The 16,291-nt window shown below is 41.9% G+C and overlaps 1 protein-coding gene across 1 annotated transcript in view; it reads right to left on the bottom strand.

Moving 5' to 3' along the window:
* The window catches only part of stxbp3 (syntaxin binding protein 3), a 66,422-nt gene that overhangs the window by 37,539 nt on the left and 12,592 nt on the right, over nucleotides 1-16,291 (bottom strand). Inside the window, exons 3-6 of the mRNA XM_043699711.2 lie at nucleotides 14,942-15,023; nucleotides 9,796-9,872; nucleotides 5,413-5,491; nucleotides 1,266-1,366 (exon numbers count right to left, since the gene is read on the bottom strand). Of these exons, the coding sequence (XP_043555646.1) occupies nucleotides 1,266-1,366; nucleotides 5,413-5,491; nucleotides 9,796-9,872; nucleotides 14,942-15,023 (339 nt within the window). The remainder of the gene's footprint in view (nucleotides 1-1,265; nucleotides 1,367-5,412; nucleotides 5,492-9,795; nucleotides 9,873-14,941; nucleotides 15,024-16,291) is intronic.

Here is a 16,291-nt window from a genome sequence, read left to right as displayed (position 1 = left end):
TGGGATTAGCGCACCTTTAGTGATAATTATTGTCGGTGCAAATCCAGTGGATCAGAAGGACCTTTTCTGTAAATCTAAGATGTAATTCTGAAGACACAACAAAGCTCCTTTATAATGTCCTGCAGTGGGCTCCAACTTGTGTACAAATCAACTTGCCTTCACATTCCAGAATGAAACTCATTCACAACCCAGGGACTGCCTGTATGTAGAAAAGAGTGTGTTGCCATAGCAATTCAGACTATGTTGTGGCCAGTTGGCTGGACAGCGAATACGGCTCAGATTGGTGCTGTTCAATCCTTGTTCTGTTCGGATTTGGATTCTTCCTAAAAAGAATGACATTCAACTCAAACATTTCTTTCCCTCTCCAGAAATGCTGAGCTTTTCAGTACTTCCCCTAGTTAATTTGAAAAGAAACCAATGGGTTTGCTACATTATTTGGCTTGACTGATCACTTCTAACAAGTTGGGGGAGGAATTTTAAACACAGAATTCCTTTATCGATTACAGATCTCATCTTTTTTTCTTTCCTAAGGAATGTCAGGAAGGACTAGTTCATTGGGATGAGATTCAATAACAAAAGCTATGAACCAGACTTTCAGCATCCTGGATCACAAAGCAGCAAGAATCAGAGCTATCCTAGTTGCCAAACAGTAACACCATCGACATTAGCAGGCAGCAGTTAATAGATTTGAATATATTAGCATATTTACTTTGCTATGTTTTGTGCACAGGAAGCAAATATCATGGCACTATTAAATAACCTTAAAAGTAACAGCTGTAGCGTTACTTAACTAGCACAGTGACCAAGGAATGCTGGGACAGAGTCACAAGGCCTGTCTTGTGATCAACTAGATGAACTAGTGGCCCATAGAGTCTTGAATGAAGCATCATATAAATTAGAATCTTCATGTTTCTCTAATTAAGAGCAACTAATTGCTGGTTTTGCCAAATATGATGCACTTCCAAATGTATTCTCAAGCTAAACAAACAGCTAGAATTAAAAATAATTAACAAAAACAGAAGGTTTTAATTGAAATTTGAGAAACACAACTGCAGATGCTTTAATGCAATCCTGTAATTAGATTTTCATAATGTTGTATGAAATCTTGCTGCTCACTTGGGTAAAAAGTGGAAAGTTTAACAATATTCCATCCAAACAGCTAAAAGAATGCAGATTATTTGATATGAAGCAAGAAACACAACATTTGAACATTGAAGCTACTGCGCACACAAATTACATTTAGCAGAAAAATGCTTATAAAGTACCTTAGATTCATATGCAAGAAAGGAAATGTTCACTTCTTTACAACATTTTATGGCTTTGGTACATGTGGTCTTTAGTTGACTGAAGAGGTTATCAGGACAATCTAGAATTTCAAAAAAAGTTATTTCAACAAAACTGACCCTCTGTTTTTACTTACATATTCAATAAATGTATCACTTAATACAAACAGGATTAAACCGGGAACACTAATATATCGAGGCAATGACTCAATATGCGTCTGTATCCACACTGTAGAGCTTTAACACTATTTTTCTTTGGATTTCAGATAGTCCACTATCTGACATCAACATATTAATTCAGTAGATAGAAAGATGCCAAAGATATGGTACAGTCATATCCTAAGAATGATTAAGTGGCTGCCTTTTTTGCGAAGCTATGGGTACAAACTTCTTGATAATTTAACTTTAGAAAAACTGCCCTCACAGTTGATGATTTCCTAAAACTTTGATTAAACATGGTTCAGATGAAACCACAGGGCCAGCACATGACCAAAGCACCATCATGCACATCAACATAGGTCAGACATACCACTGGTTCCAGGATTCCCAGCGTTTACTGCTGTGTAAGATGTAACAGGTCTACTGTACAAACTGTTATTGGTCTCACTGCAATAAGTTATCTAGCTTTCAAGTTGCACTTGAACAAAGAAACCCACTCTACTTGGAGCCCCAAAATAATTGACTGCCTCTTGGTTCTGTTCATGCACCAACACTTTTCAACCCTGTCACAAATATTCATCCCAAAAACACGAACAGTCATTTTATTTACGGAGGTGACATCTGTCTGCCAGACAGGGTCATGATTTCAGTCACCACCAGCAAGTCCTAAATGCTGACACTTATGAGACAGTCCACTGTAGCAAAAAAATGGAGACTTAAAATGCATGCCAAAATGACAATTTCCTGTTTCTATATAAACCACAAAATTCTCAACATATTCATGACTAAACAAGACTGATGCCTGTGTCTCCATTTAAAACACTGGAGCACACGTTACTTCCCAAGGAACAGCAAGTGCTCATTGTAGGTAAAAATCAGAATAACTGAATCAGCATACTAACTGGCTTATTGCAGAAACTTCAAACATACACTTCAAAGCTCTGGGATCACCTGTTGTTATTTTGCAACACAGTATTCTTTCCTCACGTGTTTCATTTCTTCTCACAAAAAAATATTCAGCTCAAAGACACCATGTGTATAATCACAGATAGTTTGAAAGATGGCCTGGTAGCTGAACCCCATCCAACATTGGCCTTGACACCAGGTAATGGGCTGCCTTGCAGAATGTGCTCCTTAAAAAGGTACAGGCTTATCCAATGTCTAATTAACCCACCAAACTTTTGCCTCAGTTCAGGGTACCATGTTGGAAATTTTCTTCGGGATACCAGGCATCATATTAAATTCTGTATTAGGTGGCGAGCAAGCTTCAAAATATACGGTATGCCTATCTAATGACAGTCCAGCTCCCTAATTTTGATGAGAAATGGTCAGATATTCTACAAATGATCACAAGACAGGCCTTGTGACTGTGTCCCAGCATTCCTTGGTCACTGTGCCAGTTAAGGATTGCAGACCACAAACTTAAAAAAAAATGCAACAGCTGCCTTGCTCCCTAAAGGATTGCAGAGATTTTTTTGCAGTATCAAAATAAGGTCCAATTTCCCAACCTGTGCAACTATTTATCAAAGCTTGGCGCAACTGACTCAATACATTTATATCCCAACAATGAGCTTAAATGGAGTTCAGAGCAAGACCTTTCTTAGTGTTAGAACTTTATAGTCAGAATCATAGAGATGTTTAGATACACAACATTTATCATAAAGACAATCAAAACATTAATTTTCATTTATTGTTGGCTCAAGTCACTAAATGCACCAGCTAACCATCGAGTGCCAGTTTTCCATGAAACAAAATGTATTAAAATATTTCTGGTCATCTCAACTTCCTGCTAAAATAATTATTCCCTCCAGAAACTTTATGTTCCCAAACACAAGCTTTTACAATGCACTATGTTTTAGCTTCATTGGACAATGATCTCCAATGATTCAAACACCAGAAGTGCATTGGGACTTTTCATTTTAAAGTAAATGCCCATACAGTATTCGGATAGTCACTTTAAAAGGAAAAATTTGCACAAACCCATGCAGGTACTTCCGAGTTGCTGCGTGATTGATCAGCTTAGAGAGGATTCGGATCAGCTGAATATTTAAATTCATCCAAAATATTATTCAATAGAATTAAATTCAAAAACGTCACCTATTCCAGTGTTTCCTACATATTTAGGTCAACCTATTTATTCTAAAAAAAAATCAGATTTGTTCAGATAACTTTGGCAGCAAAAGTAGCTGATTGGGGATAAATGTTTGCTTTACGATAAAAGTAAAATTTGGTTGTCAACTTGAAGTAATTGCTAAACTTTAATAAAGATGGAAAGTCTTAGCTGTGTGGGGTCGTACAGATCAAATGTCAAGGCCGATTAACAATTCATTTACGAAAACAATACTTTTCTTTTAAACATTTGGAACATAGAAAATACACCACAATTCCAAAACAAACTTGACTGTTCCTTTGACACTAGCAAAGCAGAACGCACTGGAGTTAGGGAAGAGAGCTCAAAGTTCAACTCTTGGAACTGAATAGATGGCTGCCATGGAATCAAAGGGCTAAGCATAAAATTTAAATCCACACTCCTGCTTCTCTGCATATCTATCTCAAATTACTGGCACCACTGAATTTTTGAGGTCTGATTTATGAATTATCGCCTAACAAGCAATAACATAAAGAACAGCCCTTCTCAAGCATCAAAATGTCACCAACAAACTCATACTAATGGGCACAGGCTCAGAGGCCACGGATATTGCTATGGATAACAAAGATACCCATGTCAGACTCCTGCTAATTGACTGCAGCTCCACCTTCAACACCCCATTATCCCCTCCAGATTGACCTCAAAATTCCGTGATCTTGGTCTCGGCTCCACCCTCTGCAACTGGATCCTCAGCTTTCTGACTCACCGACCGCAAATCAGAGAAGACTGACTACTGTACCTCCTCCATGGTAAACACTCAATACTGGAGCCCCCCCCATCCCCAGGATGATTCCTTAACCCCCTACTGTACTTCCTGTACACGCATTACTGCGTTGCCAAATTCCAAAAGAATGGCATCTGACAACACCAACGTAGAAATAGATATCTAGCAACGGCAAGTCACAATACAGAAGGGATATAGAGAGCTTGCTGATGTCCTGCAATGAGCACAACCTCTCTCTTGCATCTGCAAAACTGAAGAACTGATCATTGACTTCAAAAAGAAAGCTGGAGAACATGTCCCCATCTACTTCAGCAGAATGGAGGTTGAGAATGTGGAGAACAAGTTCCTCAGAGTGACAAGATGTGACAACCTGTCCTGGATTGCCTACATAGATGTAATGGTCAAGAAGGCACAAAGACATCTCTTCTTGCTCTGGCCGCTCAGGAAGTTTGGCATGCCCATAAGGACTCTCACCAACTTCTACGGAGATGCACCATTGAAAGCTTACTGTCCGGGTACATAATGGCCTGGTATGGCAACTGCCCTGCCCAGGACTGCAAGAAACTATAGAAGGTGGTGTGCACAGCCCTGACCATCACGGAAGCCAACCTTCCAGCCATGGACTCCATTTACACAGCTCGCTGCTGCAGGAAGGCTGCCAACATCAAAGACTCTCACACCCCTGTAATATCTCCTCCAACCTCTTCCATCAGGCAGAACTTACAGAAGCCTGAACACATGCACCAGCAGGTTCAAGAACAGCTTCTTCCTGACTGATATTAAATTGATGAATGAACTCTCTAGCTTCAAATAATACTGATTTTACTAACATTGTACAGGGCATGTGCTAGGCGAGATCAATGTAACCTGTATGCCTCTGTCTAAGTCTTTTTGACCTGCACATCTTTGTTTACTATGATCTGCCTGTACTGTTCATAAACAAAGCTTTTTACTGTTCTTTGCTACACATGACAATAAATTAATTAATAAATCAAGTTGGAGTTATCGGCAAGCCCGGGAAAAGACGCATATTCTATAGCGCAGCGCCACAATTATTTTAGAATGGAAACACATTGGATAACAATAAAGGTACTTACAATCAGTGAAGTAAATGTAGGCTGCCTTATACTTGTAGGAATGCTTCTTTTTGAAGTCATTTATTAGTGCACTGACTGACTGCAAAGTAAAAGAATAGATGGTGATGCAAAGGTTGCCTCCCAAACACAAATAGTTGAACACACATTTTCTTCCAAAGGGAGAACAACCATTTCACTTCTGAAGTTAGAACAAGGTCTTAAGAAAAGCTTTTCTTCACATGTATTTTAGGAGACAGGATTATCTCTACAAGTAAGTCATGTGTCTTCCATGCATCCAGGTGTGACACAAAGCTAATGAAGTGAGCTGCAGAGGCTGGAGTGAAAAAACCCGTTAGAGAAACCCTTCATGAAACTCTGAGATTGGCACTTAGCTGGTTTTTGGTAAAATTCAATCTAGACTTAACCTTTCAGTCAAATATGACTTATTCAGAAGTCAGTTATCTCTGGGTTTTGTTTCAAAGCCATTTTACAAGATCCTGTCAGTATCAAAAAAATCAAAACAATTCTTTCATGCAAACCTGCCTAACTCCTTTCAGTGGATATGTTCAAAACAATCAGCAAAAATTACAAAGAAAAACTGTGACACATAGTACCCTATAAGCGAAAAAAATAACTTTAGTTAGTGATCAAGGAAGCTTTATAGAAGTGGAAAATTCAAAATTATTTTCATGCCTTCATAAAACAGAAATCCAGGAAAAATATTTGTTAAGAGCTGGCAATGTGCAAGTGCTCTCAAAATTCCCCATGGAGCAAGTCCTTTACCCTACTACCTGGAGAGGTGCGAAGCTCCCAAAGAGTGTCAGCTAAGGAGAAGCACAACATTCACATCCTGCATCCCACCTCCTAGGCAGCTTGTTACAGACAATCAGAGATTAGAGTATAGGAGAATACAATCATTGATGGTAGATTTATAATGGCGCACTATTCAACCAGTAATTACATTTCCATCATACACAGCTTGTAAACCCGCAACGTGGTCAGAAGATAGAGAGCGAGAGCGAGAGGGAGAGAGCGAGAGCGAGAGCGAGAGCGAGAGGGAGAGAGGGAGAGCGCGAGAGGGAGAGCGCGAGAGCGAGAGAGCGAGAAGCCCGGCGGGGTGGGGGCTGTTAGAGTGATGAGTAAGTAAGGGCTACTTTGGTTGGAGATATTGGAAATGTTAAATCAGGTCGGCATGGGTGGCATCACACTGGTGGAGGGTTCATAGTTACCCAGACGTTAAAGAAAACCAGAAAAACTGCAGACATTGCAAATCAGAAACAAGTTCCAAGGAATGGTGACTCAGCCCGAAACATTAACTCTGATCTCGCTGCACAGAATCCTGCCAGATCTGATGAGCTTTTCCAGTAATTTCTGGTTTTGATTTTATTCCCTTTAACTTTTCCTGAGTAACTACTTAAGCAACTTAGTCAGAACTCTCCAAGTCACTGACTGTAACTCAAGACTTGGAGAACATTTAGAAGGGGAAATTACCAGACACAGAGTAATTACCCACAGGAAGTTGAAACTTATCCTTAGAGATCAGTCAGAGTATTGAATACAGGAGAAACTGAGGTCTGCAGATGCTGGAGATCAGAGCTGAAAATGTGTTGCTGGAAAAGCGCATCATCCAGGGAACAGGAGAATCGACGTTTCGGGCATAAGCCCTTCTTCAGGAATGAGGAAAGTTTGTCCAGCAGGCTAAGATAAAAGGTAGGGAGGAGGGACTTGGGGGAGGGGTGTCGGAAATGTGATAGGTGGAAAGAGGTCAAGGTGAGGGTGATAGGTCAGACTGGGGTGAGGGCGGAGAGGTCAGGAAGAAGATTGCAGGTTAGGAAGGCGGTGCTGAATTTGATGGATTTGACTGAGACAAGGTGGGGGGAGGGGAAATGAGGAAACTGGTGAAATCCAAGTTCATCCCTTGTGGTTGGAGGGTTCCTACGTGGAAGATGAGGCGCTCTTCCTCCAACCGTCGTGTTGTTGTGGATCTGGCGATGGAGGAGTCCAAAGACCTGCATATCCTATTGAATACAGGAGTTGGGAGGTCATGTTGCGGCTGTACAGGACATTGGTTAGGCCACTGTTGGAATATTGCGTGCAATTCTGGTCTCCATCCTATCGGAAAGATGTTGTGAAACTTGAAAGGGTTCAGGAAAGATTTTACAAGAATCTTGTCAGTGTTGGAGGATTTCAGCTATTGGGGAGGTTGAATAGACTAGGGCTGTTTTTCCTGGAGTGTTGGAGGCTGAGGGGTGACCTCCGGTGACAAGCGGTGTCCCGCAGGGTTCAGTGTTGGGGCCGCAGCTGTTCACGTTATATATTAATGATCTGGATGAGGGGACTGGGGGCATTCTAGCGAAGTTTGCTGATGATACGAAGTTAGGTGGACAGGCAGTTAGTACTGAGGATGTGGGGAGGCTGTAGAAGGATCTAGACAGTTTGGGAGAGTGGTCCAGGAAATGGCTGATGGAATTCAATGTGAGCAAATGCGAGGTCTTGCACTTTGGAAAAAAGAATACAAGCATGGACTACTTTCTAAACGGTGAGAAAATTCATAAAGCCAAAGTACAAAGGGATCTGGGAGTGCTAGTCGAGGATTCTCTAAAGGTAAACATGCAGGTTGAGTCCGTGATTAAGAAAGCGAATGCAATGTTGTCATTTATCTCAAGAGGTTGGAATATAAAAGCACCGTTGTGCTACTGAGACTTTATAAAGCTCTGGTTAGGCCCCATTTGGAGTACTGTGTCCAGTTTTGGTCCCCACACCTCAGGAAAGACATACTGGCACTGGAGCGTGTCCAGCGGAGATTCACACGGATGATCCCTGGAATGGTAGGTCTAACATACGAGGAACGGCTGAGGATCCTGGGATTGTATTCACTGGAGTTTAGAAGATTAAGGGGAGATCTATTAGAAACTTACAAGATAATACATGGCTTGGAAAGGGTGGATGCTAGGAAATTGTTTCCGTTAGGCGAGGAGACTAGGACCTGTGGACACAGCCTTAGAATTAGAGGGGGTAAATTCAGAACAGAAATGCGGAGACATTTCTTCAGCCAGAGAGTGGTGGCGTGTGTAATTCATTGCCACAGAGTGCAGTGGAGACCGGGACGCTAACTGTCTTCAAGGCAGAGATTTATAAATTCTTGATGTCACAAGGAATTAAGGGCTATGGGGAGAATGCAGGTAAGTGGAGTTGAAATGCCCATCAGCCATGATTGAATGGCGGAGTGGACTCAATGGGCCGAATGGCCTTACTTCCACTCCTATGTCTTATGGTCTTATAAAGGTTTACAAAATCATGAGGGGCATGGATAGGATAAATAGACAAAGTCTTTTCCCTGGCTTGGGGGAGTCCAGAACTAGAGGGCATAGGTTTAGGGTGAGAGGGGAAAGATATAAAAGAGACCTAAGGGACAACTTTTTCATGCAGAGGGTTGTGCGTGTATGGAATGAGCTGCTAGAGGAAGTGGTGGAGGCTGGTACAATTGCAATACTTAAAAGGCATTTGGACAGGTAGATGAATAAGAAGTGTTTGGAGGGATATGGGTCAGGTGCTGGCAGGTGGGACTAGACTGGGTTGGGGTAACTGGTCGGCATGGACGTATTGGACCGAAGGGTCTGTTTCCATGCTGTACATCTCCAAGGCTCTATGTGCAGCATGGAAACTGAGTTGGACCGAAGGGTCTAACTCATCGATGCTGATCATATATCCTAAATTAATCTGCTCCAATTTGCCAGCATTTGGCCCACATCCCTCTAAACCCTTCCTATTCATGTACCCATCCAGATGGCTTTTAAAAATCTTGTAATTATACTTCCACCATTTCCTCTGGCAGCTTATTCCATACATGCACGACCCTTTGCATGAAGAAGTTGCCCTTTCGGTTCCTTATAAGTCTTTTCCCTCTCACCCTGAACCAAATTCTTAACTCCCCCACCCCAGGGAAAAGACTTTGTCTATTTATCCTATCCATGTCCCTCATGATTTTATAAACCTCTATAAGGTCACCCTTCAGCTTCCAACGCGCCAGGGAAAATAGCCCTAGCCTATTCAGCTTGTCCCTGTAGCTCAAAATCTCCAACCCAGGCAACATCCTTGTCAATCTTTTCTGAACCCTTCCAAGTTTCACAACATCCTTCCTATACTCAGTGCCAGGACCTCAGATGGGTCACACATGCATCTTTCAGGGGACAGAGCAACAACAATTACCTTCCCCCCAATCAGGAGATCCGAACCAAGTTATTACAAATTATTCGTAGAAATGTTTCTCCTCCTCTGGCCCAGTTAGGAGTGAAATGTTCAGCAGGCGCAGTGAAGATAAATATGCTGAATTGTGGCTCAAAAATACTGAATCAAAAGCACACTCCTCCTGGAAGACTTCCCAATTTATCCTGAAAGTTATACCTTTTCTGTTGGAGTAATGAAGTAGATAGCCTTGGAGTTTGGAATTGGTTCACGGCTCTTGTGTAGGTCTTCAACAACTGTGAAAAGAAATATTCAGAGAATAGACTGTAGATCTACAAAAATCATATGTAACTCCTATGTCACAAGCAGATTTATAATTGTCAGCCAACATAAACCTTGTGAAGTCACATGCCAGGCGATTCCATCTGAATCTCTGCAGCCACTCTCCTGTTAATACTGTGGACACTGGACAGATGGGTATGGTAGGATAGACACTCTCCCAAGGAACAATACCCTACTTTACATTTACTGTGTAAGCTCACATAACAAAATAATCATTTGGAAGAAGTATCTAAGACTGGCAAAAGGGTCATACCACAACATGCAGCACCAGCTCCAGGGGAGACCGGACTGGAACAAACTGATATGCGGCACATATTAACAGTACTTATAAAAGTTAAGAACACCATTTAATACAATCATGGCTGATCTCATCTTGGTCTCAACTCCACTTTCCTGCCCAATCCCTGTTACTGACTGTTTCCTCAAATTTATTTAGGGTTCCAGCGATCACTACACTCTGGGGCAGTGAATTCTACAAATCTGGGAGAAGTAATTCTTCCGCATCCATTTTAAATCTGTCACCTTTATCTTAAAACTGCGACCTCACATTCTAAATTGCCATACAAAGGGGAAACATCCACTTTAAGTTTACTTTGTCAGTTCCATTTAGCATCTTGCATACCATTAGATCTTCTCTCGTCTTTATAAATTCTAGTGAGTATAGGCTTAAACTGCTCAAACTCTCCACATTTAACAAGCCTTTCATCTCCGGAATTAATCCAGTGAATTCTCTGAACTGCCTCCAATTCAATTATAACCTTTTCTTAAGTAAGAGGTTCAAAACTGTACACCGTAGGCTAGAGGCAGTCTTACCAATGCCTTGTACAATTGCAACATTTCCCAACTTATTCCTACTTAATACAAACAGTTCCAAAGAGAATTTTGTTTGTATTCCAGCATGCACAATGTAAACACAAAACATCAGCTTAGAAGAAAGGAACATTTCATTCATAGGAATACATCAACTTCTCATGCAGGTTACTGCACCATTTAGAAGGGATAAAATGGACATCCTCTGCATCTCCTTCCTGAGTAACAATACCAAGGGAACAATTTGACTGCCTTCATGTCAGGGATAAAAAAAAGATATAATTTCATTTTTATTTATAACCATAGACATCAACCAGATAACCACTCAATGAAAAGTCATTGAACTCTAATCCTTAACCCTGTTTTTGTCTCTCAAGATATTGCCAGACCTGAAGAGTTTTTCCAGCACCTTCTGCTTTTACTTCAGATCTCCAGCATCCACACTACCTTGCTTTTATTTAAGTAATCTAGTTTTGTTAATGTTCACTGCAAGAGGAACCTTGCCCAATGCATTGGGAGAAATGCATTGGGACTGGAATTGGCAGATTGGAGTGAAAGGAGAAATTGAGGACTGCAGATGCTGGAGGTTAGAGTCGAGAGTGTGGTGCTGGAAAGGCACAGCAAGCCAGGCAGTATCCAAGGAGCAGGAGAATCGACATTTCAGGCATAACCCTTCATCAGGATTCTCCTGCTCCTCAGATGCTACATGACCTGCTGTGCTTTTCTAGCACCACACTCTCGACATTGGGCTGAAACCCCTCTGAAGGGCAGCACTGCTGATAACGTAGCACTCTCCCAGCACAGCATGCAGAAACGATTCATCCAGACATAGTTTTATCTTAGTGGCTTATTTTTTGAATTTTGTTCAAACACGATAAAGTTCATCAAGGGACATAAAACGAGGCTACCTCTCCAGCAGAGGTGTGCCATCTTGGATAACATTTTAAAAATTTGATTTGTTAAAGTCAAATAAACATATTTCTGGCACAAAACTGGTAACTTACTGTCACCACACATTAATTGTTTTGCAAACTATCACAATCAGAATCACCAAAAGGATAAAAACTCTCCACAGTGCTTCAACATAAAACTGATTTAGGACAGGAGATGAATCAGCATTGTTGTTGTATGGCTACTCTAATTCGACTTTCACTTTATTCTGTTTTTCCTTCAATTTAGGGCCCTTTTATAATAAAGATAGGTGAGTTGACAGATTGGGGTCACTGCTTAATGTGAGGAGGATAACATCCTTATCTCAGACACTAATCTTCCTTATCTGCAAAAGGTGCAATCGATCTACTCTGATAAAAATCACACAACACCAGGTTATAGTCCAGCAGGTGTATTTGGAAGCCCTAGCTTTCGGAGCACTGCTCCTTCATCAGGTGATTGTGGAGTATAAGATCATAGGACACAGAATTTATAGCAATGTTTACAATGCGATGTAACTGAAATTATATATTGAAAAACACCTGAATTGTTTGTTAAGTCTCTCATCTTTTAGAATCTATAAATTCTGTGTCCTACGATCTTATACACCACAACCACCTAATGAAGGAGCAGTGCTCCAATAGCTACTGTTTCCAAATAAACTTGTTAGACTATAACCTGGTGTAAGTGTATGAGAGCTTGTCCATGAGAGAAGGGGTGTGGGGTCACCTGTAGTGTGACATGAACCCAGGATTGAGGCCATCCCCACGGATACCGAACTTGGCTATCAACCTCTGCTCGGCCACTTTGCATTGTTGCCTGTCCCGAAGTCCGCGTTGGAGGATGGTCACCCAAAAGGTCAAAGGCCGAATATCCCAGATTGCTTAAGTGTTCTCCAACTGGGAGGCAACACTCCTCTCGGTTGATTGGTGTGCAGTGCCTACTCATCCATTGCCATAGCCTCTGCTTGGTTTCACCAATGTACCATGCCTCAGGGCATCCTTACCTGCAGCGTAGCAGATGGACACCGTTGGCTGAGTCACGAGTACCTGCCGCGTACATGGTGGGTGGTGTCCCCATGGTGGTATCCGTGTCGACGGTCTGACACATCCTGCAGCGTCTACCGTGACAAGGTTGTATGGTGTTGTCCTGAAAGCCGGCCGGTTTGCTGCAAACAATGATCTGTTTGAGATTTAGTGGCTGTTTAAAGGCAAGAAGTGGAAGCGTGGGGAAGGTCTTGGCGAGGTGCTCATCCTCATTGCTAATGTGTTGCAGGCTGCGAATAACATGGCGTAGTTTTTTTGGATCCTGGGAAGTACTGGACAACGAAAGATACCCTGTCAGTTGCAGCTCCTGTCTGTCTCCTGAGGAGGTCATTACAGTTTCTCGCTTGGCACGTCAGAACTGGCGGTCGCTGAGTTGAGCATCGTACCCTGTTCTTATGAAGGCATCCTTGAGTACATCCAAGTGCCTGTCACATTCCTCCTCATCTGAAAAGATCCTATGTACGCGTAGGGCTTGTCTGTAGGAGATGGCTGTTTTAACATGTTTCAGGTGGAAGCTGGAGAAGTGTAGCATCGTGAGGTGCTGAGGTGCCAATCCTTGATGGAGATGCATGTGTCCAAGAATGAGACCAATATGAGAGAGTAGTCCAATGGTGAGTTTGATGGTGGGATGAAACCAGTTGATATCACTGTGTAGTTGTTTCAGTGACTTCTTGCCATAAGTCCAGAGGAAGAAAATGTCATCAATATACATCTCTATGACTCTATACCAGTGTTGGTTGGAGGTCCTGCATAAATAAGTCTTATTCGAACCTGCGCATGAAAATGTTAGTATATTGGGGTGCAAATTTGGTCCCCATGGCTGTTCCTTGTGTCTGGATGAAGAACTGGTTGTTAAAGGTGAAAATGTTGTGGTCGAGGATAAACCAGATGAGTTGCAGGATGGTGCTCAGAGATTGGCAGTTGTTGGTGTTGAGTACTGAGGCTGTTGCCATTGTGAGGGCTGCTGGTGTGGCGTGCCAAAACGTCCACTGTGATGAGGAATGCTCCCCCAGTTCGACTAGTCCGTGGGTGCTGAGTTTCTGTAAGAAATCTGTTGTGTCATAACAGAAGCTGGGGTCCCCTGTACGATGGGTTTCAAGATGCCTTTGACATAGTCAGAGAACCTCTGTGGGGTTTGTGGGATGAATTTGTACTTGCAGAATTACATTTTATTTTGCTCAAAAACTGCATGAATCCACGCAAGATTCTGTAAATCCCATTTTTAGAAATAGAATCAGTCTGAACATTAGGGCACAGAGTCACACATAGGGCACCTCCCACCTTTAATGCATTGTTTGGGCCGACATGGCACCTATTGTTAAAGTTCACTTGAGAATGTAACTTTTAAAAAGTTCTAGGATTTACATATGAAAGAACTGAAACCAACATGGTCATTCTAAAAGATGAGGGACTTAACAGACAATCCAGGTCTTTTTCAATATATAATTTCAGTTACATCACATTGTAAACTATTGCTATAAATTCTGTGTCTTACAATCTGTGTCTCCACAACCACATGAAGGAGCAGTGCTCAGAAAGCTAGTGTGCTTCCAAATAAACCTGTTGGACTATAACATGATGTTGTGAGATTTTTAACTCTGTACACCCCAGTCCAACACCGGCACCTCCAAATCTAGATTGACATAAACAGTGATGATAGAAATACTCAGCAAATATGGCAACATTTAGTGTGAAAGAGAGAGAAAAACACACAGTTAAATGTTTCAGGTTGATAGCCTTTCAACGGAGCTGAATAAAACAAAAAATTCAGAATGCAACAGATTTCAAACAGACACAGAGGCAGGAAAAAGTGAGAAGAGAACACCCCCTCTGTGATAAATGAGAACAACAGTGATGGTGCAAGGCAAGAGGTAATGGTAATGGGACAAATAAAGGAACAAAAAGAGCAGTTTTGGGAAGGTGTAAATATCACAATCACCCATAACAACTGTTTTCAGAAGAATTAAGAGAAATTGGGAGAGAAATTGTTGAACTCAAAAACTGAGCCTGAAAGCCGGTTGTTATACGCCAAGACAGAAAATACTAAGTGGGAAATTAAAACCAAAACAATAAGCAGACGAAGGACAACAAAATAAATTTTTAAAACAGTTGTCATAGGTCTTCCTTCTGAGTCATGTAGCAGGTGAGTTTAAAACGAAAAGGCAATAATAACAAAGAAAATACAAAATTATGCAGTACGCAATCATAAAACAAGAGTTCTTAATGTAAGTACATACCACTAATCCCCTCAGTCATAACATTAGACATCTTGCAGCAAGAGGAAAGCAGCTTTGTGGTATAATGGTCCAAAATAAGTATCTGCAAGTAAAAAAAAAATGACAGCTTAACTATCTTGCAATATAGCTATCTGAAGTTACAGCAAGCTAATTGTTGAAATAGGCAGCAAGTGTAACACTTTGTAAATTCATTGCCTCCAGACTCCACTAGTCTTTTATTTGTGCGTTTCTCCTCTTAAATCACTTGAGTGTGACTCCACAGAAACACATCACCTTGAAGCAGGTACCCTGTATTGTATAACTCTCAGTAATGAGATGGCAAACTGTTGACTTGTGGGAGCCGAGGGGTTCGTAACTACCCTTATCCTGTCATTTCATGATGCTCCCTTAAACATATCCCAAAAGAAATTCCTGGAAGTGATTAGGAGTTGGGGTCCAGTCAGGTTTCTCACCCACCCTGCTGCAAAGGGTAAATGGGCAAAGTCTTTTCCCTGGGGTCAGGGAGTCCAGAACTAGAGGGTATAGGTTTAGGGTGAGAGGGGAAAGATATGAGAGACGTAAAGGGCAACTTTTTCACGCAGAGGGTGGTACGTGTATGAAATGAGCTGCCAGAGGAAGTGGTGGAGGCTGGTACAATTGCAACATTTAAGAGGCATTTGAATGGGTATATGAATAGGAAGGGTTTGGAGGGATATGGGCCAGGTACTGGCAGGTGTGACTAGATATCTGGTCGGCATGAACGTGTTGGACTGAAGGGTCTGTTTCCTTAGATAGATTACTTAGTGTGGAAACAGGCCCTTCGGCCCAACAAGTCCACACCGACCCACCGAAGCGTATACCATCCAGACCCATACTCCTACATTTACCCCTTCACCTAACACTACGGGCAATTTAGCATGGCCAATTCACCTAACCTACACATTTTTGGATTGCGGGAGGAAACCGGAGCACCCGGAGGAAACCCGCGCAGACACGGGGAGAATGTGCAAACTCCACACAGAGAGTCGCCTGAGGCGGGAATTGATCCCGGGTCTCTGGCGCTGTGAGGCCGCAGTGCTAACCACTGTGCCACCGTGCCACCCACCCGTGCTGTACATCTCTAAGACTCTATGAGTCTATGTCACAGTAGCCAAAAATCAGCTAAATAACAGATCAAGGATCAAACTTAACATTATCCAGTGGTTCTTGGTAGGCTTACTCAGTGCATTGTTACAAATATTGCAAGAGGGTGTGGGGAGAATGGCTTCCACCAGCCATCAACAGAAAAGATAGATCACTACCACTCTATAGTGCCAAATGTTGTATATATTATATATAAAATTAATATATGAAGCAGACATTCTTGAACTG

The sequence above is a fragment of the Chiloscyllium plagiosum genome, unplaced genomic scaffold, assembly GCF_037043375.1.
Source record: "Chiloscyllium plagiosum isolate Xiang-an unplaced genomic scaffold, Cpla_swu_hap1 HiC_scaffold_9, whole genome shotgun sequence".
Lineage (NCBI taxonomy): Eukaryota > Metazoa > Chordata > Chondrichthyes > Orectolobiformes > Hemiscylliidae > Chiloscyllium > Chiloscyllium plagiosum.
The sequence above is the reverse complement of the archived record's forward strand: the minus strand, read 5'-3'. Positions and strand labels throughout refer to the sequence as shown.